The 8,158-nt window shown below is 39.5% G+C and overlaps 1 protein-coding gene across 1 annotated transcript; it reads left to right on the top strand.

Moving 5' to 3' along the window:
• The first annotated feature begins 602 nt into the window (after positions 1-602).
• LOC147855378 (uncharacterized) lies at positions 603-2,963 on the top strand. Its single transcript, XM_087330415.1, has 5 exons — positions 603-1,114; positions 1,198-1,568; positions 1,678-1,739; positions 2,297-2,358; positions 2,661-2,963. The coding sequence occupies exons 1-5, from the start codon at positions 815-817 to the stop codon at positions 2,790-2,792; spliced, it is 927 nt and encodes a 308-aa protein (XP_087186541.1). The 5' UTR covers positions 603-814; the 3' UTR covers positions 2,793-2,963.
• The last annotated feature ends 5,195 nt before the right edge of the window (positions 2,964-8,158 follow it).

Here is an 8,158-nt window from a genome sequence, read left to right as displayed (position 1 = left end):
AATGCTCTAAATTATGGCGCCCCAAAAATTTCCAAAGTATCCCAAGTGTGTTAAAATCTAAAGAATAAGTAAATGGCGAAAAATATCATCAATGTCTTAATATTTCCATTGATACTACTAGCCAAAGTGTGAAACTGGTGATATTCCTAAAGAAACAATGGTATACATTGTATCCTTCATCGCCTCAAAAATGGCACTTTTTTATGTTTGTGACAGTCCATTTTGGCATTCTATTTGCATGTTGGTATATGCATGTGTAAAATTACAAAAAAAAAAAGATTGTTTCATTGTGTGTTATACTTTCGTGCTCATACGTGTATGCCAGCTTGAAATGTATTTTGGGGTGGCATATGAATTTTCTCGGAGAGAGATGGGCTTAAAGAAAAGCCTCGATTGAGAATCTACTTTTAATGGAAAATCTCTTTCTCATACTTTCTTTAGGTATATTTTCCATTGTGGAAGGGGGGCTTGAGGATGATAAATGTACCACCCAAATAAAAAATAAAAGCTTCTAGAGATTGAGTGGATAACACACATAATCACACGCACACAAGAGGAAAAATATCATAAAAGAATCCATCCATACACACACGCACGAGAGAGAGAGAGAGGAAAGGCACGACCAATAAAAGAAAAGCGAGATTCGATCTCACGTCTGCTTGTGATGTCATCTTCATCTTCATCTTCATCTTCGATTCAATGAATGAACGCAGAGCAGAGCGCTTGAGAGGGAGGAGGGAGGAGGGAAGGGGAAGTGTGTGCAGATCTAATAAGCTATAGAAGGAGTAAGAAAGAAAGAAAGATAGGAAGGAGGATGGCGCCAACATGCTTGTGTGCTCCTACAACCCATGAGGGCTCCTTCAGATGCAGATTGCACAGATCATCATCATCGTCATCATCGTCATCATCATCGTCATCATCGTCATCATCGTCATCATCATCGTCTCCCGCACTTCCACATCCAATCATCGTCTCCCCCTCCCCCTCCCCCTCCCCCATCACCACCTCTTCCTCCTCATCACCATGCCTTACTCCTCCTCATTCTGCTCCAATTATTACCACTTCCTCAACAATAACAGCTTCACATCATCTAATCTATAATCCTCTACCCCCGGTAGGCCTGCATATATTAATAATATCCATGTTTTAAAAATCAATGCTAGGTTAAATTTTATTAATGTGATGGCAGCGGCACAGAGGTCCAATAACAACAACAACACTACTACTACTACTGCTACTGTTACTACTACTGCACAGAAGTCCAATAATAATAATATATTGACGAAGGTCATACTTCACCATCAACATAAGGAGGAGGGTGCTCCCCCTGCCGCCGCCTGCCAACACTCTCACAATTTGATGCTCATACCGCACTTAATTCTGCAGAAGAAGCTGCAGGGACGGGCAAGACCTCACAGCAGTACGAGGATGGATAGTCACCATCATCACTGTGCCTCAGTAGTTGGGCCCAGCCGCCTCAGCCGCATGAGTAGCAGCAGCAGCAGCAAGTATGGCAGTTGCCTTGCGTCAAATCATGAAACCACCCGTAATTACAATACTAAGATCAGGTATACTGCTCACCTGATTAATAATATCATATGTATATTAACAGCAAGGCTTTAACGTTTCCACTCGTTTATTCCCAAACTCACATATACATATTTAGTGATTTTTCAGAGAGGCTCATGATTCTCATTCCAGTGGTTGCTCAATTTTATTTGTAATGGCAAATGTTGCAGGTTCTCTCTCTCTCTCTCTCTCTCTCTCTCTCTCTCTCTCTCTCTCTCTGTCTGTTTGTCTCTCTCTGCTACTATAATACATACTCTACTCATCCATATTAATATTTCGGTCTCGTTTTTCTCGTACAACAAATCATTCTCTCTTTTAAGACAATTTATCCCAGTTAACTCAGCCCCGATAATGATGTCTTTCGATCTTCCAGTTCAGTTGAACTCAGTGTTCCCATTAAAACCGGTCAGTGTGAAGTATTATCGCTACAAATTCCTTGCGGGCAGGCAGTGAATGTGGGGAGTGAGGATAGGGGCAACTATTTCAATTTTCCATCCAATTTTAACGTGTATGAAATGAAGGATGTTTTTGAAATTGATAAGAGAGACTTTAAATCTTTGAAGAAAATGAGACACTAGGAAGGTTATGGTGGTTTTTTCTTTTTTGTCCTGGGGGGTCCATCACCTACGCTTTAATTATCGATTATAATTTTATATGGACCCGCATTGTTCAAATTTTGTATGAATAAACTAAAATCTGGTTAAGAATGAATATAAAAAATCTGCAGCACCAGCACCAGCACCAGCAGAAGAAGACAGTGAACTAGTGAATCTGCGGCCTTTTACACAGGTATTTCATCCCTTTCTTCCTCCTGTAGCAAAACTTCCTTTCCTCAAACACGATCAGACGATTGACTCATTCCTATTATTTAATCTCAAGCATACCATTTAAGTGCCTGCTCTTTGGTGTTTCGCACATACATACATACATACATATATACATACGTACGGACGTACAAGTTTACAACCCCCCCTGCCTTATATATTTAGAGATATGTAAGAAACCAACCAAAAATCTCATTCACTTACATTTCATAACCTAATAATAATAATAGTGGATCCGTGACTTGTGTTTGGTCACGATGCATGCAGATTGAGGCATCGCTATCATCATCATCGTGCAGAAAACAAGTGGGTCCTAGAAAAGGATCGCCTCATCATCCCCATGCGCATGCAATCAATCCTATTCTAAAGCTTTGCGAAGTGGTGTCGCCCACGTTTTAGGATATTTTGCTATTACACACACACATAAATTGCAGGCATCACCTGCTCTGCTCTAGTACAACTGATACTTTTTAATGTCATGTGTTTGTGTGTGTGTGTGTGTGTGTGTGTGTGTTATATACATTCATATTGGTTGAAGGTTCCAATTTATGAAAATTACTTTTTTGACTATATATATTGTGTGTGTAGTTGTTGCATCTAGTAGTGACGTAATATATATGTATATCATATATGTATACATATATCATATATGTATCATAGCATAGATTGACCCATCCGTGATATTCGTGGTATTCATTATCCTTAATATTCTTCGAGAATATATTACAGAACTATTCGTTTATTTATTATTTTTAAAAAACAAATATTTTTACATCTACTATTAAAATATTATTAGTATTAGGTCCCTTTTTTAATATAAGATAAAAATATGAAATTTTGTGGGGAAGAAAATTAGTATTAGGTCCCTTTTTTAATGTAAGATAAAAATATGAAATTTTGTGGGGAAGAAAAAAGTGGGAGATTAATGAACCTTTTATTTATTATTTATTATTTATTATTTATATTATAAATAAAAGAAATAGTTTTAAGTTTTACATCAATCATAAAAATATTATTTGTGTGAGGTCCCATTTTTTAATATTAGATAAAACTATCAAATTTTGTGGGAGAGTAAAAAGTTACTTGCTATTTATTTATTTACTTGTTATTTATTTATTTCTTTATGAAAAAATAAAACAAACTTATAGATTTTATGTCTATTATAAAAATATTATTAGTGTGAGGGCCCCTTTTTAATTACTGATAAAAATATCAAATTTTGTGGGAGAGTAAAAAGTGGGGAATTAATGAACCTTTTATTTATTATTTATTTATTATTTAAAAATAACACAAATACTTTTAAGTTTTAAATCCATTATAAATATATTATTAGTTGAAGTCTACTTTTTAATCCGAAGTAAAATATTCTCCTTTTTATTTTGGAAAAAAATCCCCTTTTTATTGTCAAAGTCATGTTTGTTATATGCTATATAATATATCTAAGAAACTAAAAGGTAGGGACTTTATGAACTCTTTGTTTTTTTTAAACGAATATTTTTTATGCATTCGTTTGGTAATCTCCACGAATGCGAATATGTGAATCTATATATGTATGCGTGCATCCACATTCGCCCTTTATATATATAATACTTATTTGTGTTTTTTGTGAAGTAAAGAATAGCATTTAAACCTCAATCTAATTATGCAAAAGTGGTATGTAATAATTACACAAGAATAATCTTTTATCGAATATAATGTGTAGTGGACATAATTTTATGCTATTTCTGGTTTATCTTGTCATGAAGTCAATGACTCTTGAGCCAAATGAATGATTTGATTGCAAACCTTAGTTGGTATGGGAATATGAAGATTCTACTAGACTATTAAATATATGATTGGGCACCATTACATATTTATGGAACATCGGACATGCATATCTCACATGTGATGATATACAATAACCATTCGGTTAAGTATGTGCCCACTTAATTACATCATTTCTATTAAGTGCGCATTCTATAGAGGTCAAAATCCAAATCAAAAAATTTACACTATTTCATGATGAAATTACATCAAACCAAATTGGAACTATGTTCCAAACACCAAAAAACAATAAAATGAGTTTCTAAAAGTAATAAAATTAAAAGAATTTGTTACACGATGGTGGATGGGGTCTGTTGAAAACGAAGAGAGAAATGCAAAGCATAAAAACGAATGCAAATTCAAAAGTGGTCTCTAGTTGCAACATCAATGTGTATGTATGTGCGTCGTGTGTCTATGTGTGTGTCTATGAGTCAGTGATTTTGATTCTTGGTTAAAGAAAATAAACTTTCTACTAACCTAATTAGCCTTTTCCTTTTCCCGATCATCTCATTATCTCCCCCCCCACCCCCCATGGCCGCCTTGTTTGATTCATTCATCCTTAATTTTCTTTCTTTCTTTCTTTCTTTTCCTCCCTCTCTCCCTCTCTCTCTCACTTTTTGTGCATCTCGTTTTTTCTCAAAGATGGTAGAAGTTGCAGCCTAATCTTTCTCTATCATTCCTCTCCTCTCTATTCCCGTTTCCTCCATTTGTACAACAATTGCTTAAACATGCAACCACTAGGAAGAAAACGTAGGAAAAAATATCAGCGCATCCAAGGTAATCCATTGAATAACATATGTATTGCTTAAGCCTAGCAGAAATGAGAAAACTAACGGTAATATGGAATCAAGAAAGAAACGATATTCAAGAAGAGTATGCTGAAACAAGAAATGTTTTAGGTCAATTATATCACATAAATTGATCACTTCTCTTATCAAGAATTGTGTGATCAGAACATAGAGAGAAATTTTTTTGGAAAACCCTAAAATTTTCATAAAAGCCCTAAAAATTTTCAGAAAACCCTTAAGTATGCACTTCTTCCTTGCGTTCAAAGTGCGTACTTAACCGAATTGTTACTGTATTAGTACGTGGAAGGACTAGACTATTAAATATATGATTGGGCACCATTACAAGTTTAGGTTGGCGATGTTCAGGAGGCAATGATGGTAAATAATAGAAGCCCTCGAAAGCAATTGCAATATGTCCAGGTTTGGAATATGGCGACTACGATAACATTATGGGCATTATGGAAATGTCGATGCAACCAACTACTTTATGATGCTCTAGATCAACGTCTCTCAGATGTCTTGCTAGAGATATCGGAGAACTTGTTGGCAGTAGTTCGTGGCTAGTATGACAATATGCATGGTTCCCCATGTTACTGCTAGGGCCGGACAATGGCCTAACACAGGGTGTCCCATTGAGACACTTCACCAAAGGGGTGTTACGGTGAGATAAAGTTAGACCGACTATTAATGGAACCCTAATTGGTTACTAAGCGGCAAGATCATTAGTCACAATACACACGTAGGATAAATTACACTTAGCACAGAACAGTAATTAACAATGATTAAGATACAGAACAACATCACTCTATTAATTATCCACTAATGATTGCAATTTAACCGGGCCCTTTTATAGGTCTCCGGCTCTAGGTACAAACCGGTGCCAACCGGGAACCGGCTACGAACCGGTCCGGATCCGGATCAGCATACCGATTCCGGGTTCGTCCGTTTGCTTCTCAAATCATAATAATTCTATATATATATATACATATATAATCAGCTCCTGGTTATTAATTATCCCTTGTTTCCCATTCTAGACTTCCCTTGCCGGCCGGCTAACACATGGCACGCCCGTGGGACAGTACCTTGTGCGTCGAATCCCATGATCCGGCCTTCATTCATCCTCCAAAATGTCTAGAATGCTTTGATCAAAGGGTTCCAATGGTTCCTCGGGAAGCTGTTCTGTCGTCTGTCGTTGCTGTTGTTCCTCCTCCTATTATTCCTACGGTTGTGGTTGCTCTTCTTGCCGCTCTAGCTCTAGCTGTGGCTGCTGCTGGTTGACATCCGTTGCCTGCGGCTCCATCAGTATGACCAGCTCTGTCTCCAATTCCGGTTCGACTGGTCTTACTGGCTCTTCCTCCTTTTCCAGCTCTACCGGTCTTGGCATCTCTTGGTTCTACTATCTGGTGTGCACTTGTTCCTGCGGATGACCTTCCTTCAGTGGCTCCTCCTGAGTACTATTTGGTTGGCTTCCCCCGGCTTTATTCGACGTTTATGTTGAAGATGGCTCCTTGTCACTTATGCTAATCGCCGCAGTTTTCTTGCCCACTGCTTGTCGTCGTTGTTCCCATTCGTACGTTTCAAAATGGAGTTTGTTGTCCACCTGGTCATCATCCAATTGTGCCACCAACTGGCGTACCGCCACCCTCTGCTCATCAGCCAAGGATATGAAATCATCAGATAGTTCATCTTTTATTGCTTCAATGCTTTCTTTATCCAGGATGTAAACTTCGTCGCCCTCTTTCCGCCGGTTTTCCACATCTGCCCGCAGCAACTGTAGCTTTGTTGCTTGCTTAGCCCACTTCGACCACCACTGTACTGAGCTTTCTTCCACCAATTGCTTCATTCGATTCCTCCATGCTAGTACGATGTCCCGGATCCGCCCCAACCCCATCTTCGACTTGTTTTCCGCGGCCTGTTTTTCGTCCTTCAATTGTTTGATCAGGCTTGCGGTTGCCACTTCTTGACTTCTGTAGTGCATGAGTTGGGTTTGATATGTCGTTTGAGTTGGGTTTGTAGCGCACTTCGTTTCTGCATGGTACTGCCCTTTTAGGTCCAATCACTCTTTCGCTGTTGCTGCTAGTTGTTTCGCTACTTCGGCTCCCTTCGACTGCTCTTCCAACAATGCCACCGTCAACCGGTTAATTTCCTCCCGGAGTTCCTTGCACTTTTCCTGCTGCTGGTCATTTTCCGTAGGTTCCTACCATATGGTGTGGAATAGGCCGACCATCTCCCGTTGATCCACCTCCTTGTTGAAGAACAGTAAAAATCTGGTTTTTAAGTATTCAAACGTCGTGATGGTGTCGGGAGTGTGCGTCAACCATCATTGTGCGGCTGATCCTTCCAAGGTCATGCCAAACTCTGCCATCTTCGAGCGTTCAGTTTTCGCGGCGGTCAAGTGTTGCGACACATGGTTTGCTTCCCATGTTTGCATAAATGCATAAACATGAGCTTCTGCATCCGGATCATCCCGATACTTGGGATATTGGAACAACATGTCGTCATCCGGTGTCGGAGGTCTCTCCTCCTCTTCTTTCGGTGTCTCACGTGGCGGTGTCGGAAGTTGATCCGCCACTTGCCGGTCTGGGGCTTCTAGTTCCGTTAACTCCGGTTCTGGTGTCGGCAAGCTATCCGACTACTCTTCCTCTGGTCCGTTTGGGGTATCGTGGCTGCTACAGTAATTCGAATGGGTGCTGCATTCGCCGTCCGAATCCGATTTGAAGGCCGAGAACGGTTCCGAATCGCCGCCCCGTGTCGCTAATGCTTGCAGAATGGATTCTGCGTCCCAGAGACTACTCAAACTACTTCCTTCATCCGGTTGGGAATTCTGCTGCCCGCGGAGTGACTCTGCGGCCACTCGTTGAATTACCTTGGAAAATGACCGATCCGCACGGATCTCTTCTGCCGCATGTTGGAAAGCCTCTCGCTTCCGCAATCGTTAGGGCTAGGGCCGGACAATGGCCTAACACAAGGTGTCCCCTTGAGAAACTTCACCAAAGGGGTGTTGTGGTGAGATAAAGTTAGACCAACTATTAATGGAACCCTAATTGGTTACTAAGCAACAAGATCATTAGTCACAATACACGCGTAGGATAAATTACACTTAGCACAGAATGGTAATTAACAATGATTAAGATACAAAACAACATCACTCTATTAATTATCCGCTAATGATTA

The sequence above is a fragment of the Azolla caroliniana genome, unplaced genomic scaffold (genome assembly GCF_043228905.1).
Source record: "Azolla caroliniana isolate FFs.n. ecotype wild unplaced genomic scaffold, voAzoCaro1.0.p SCAF_14, whole genome shotgun sequence".
NCBI classification, from domain to species: Eukaryota; Viridiplantae; Streptophyta; class Polypodiopsida; order Salviniales; family Salviniaceae; genus Azolla; species Azolla caroliniana.
This window is presented reverse-complemented; position numbering and strand designations above follow the sequence as displayed.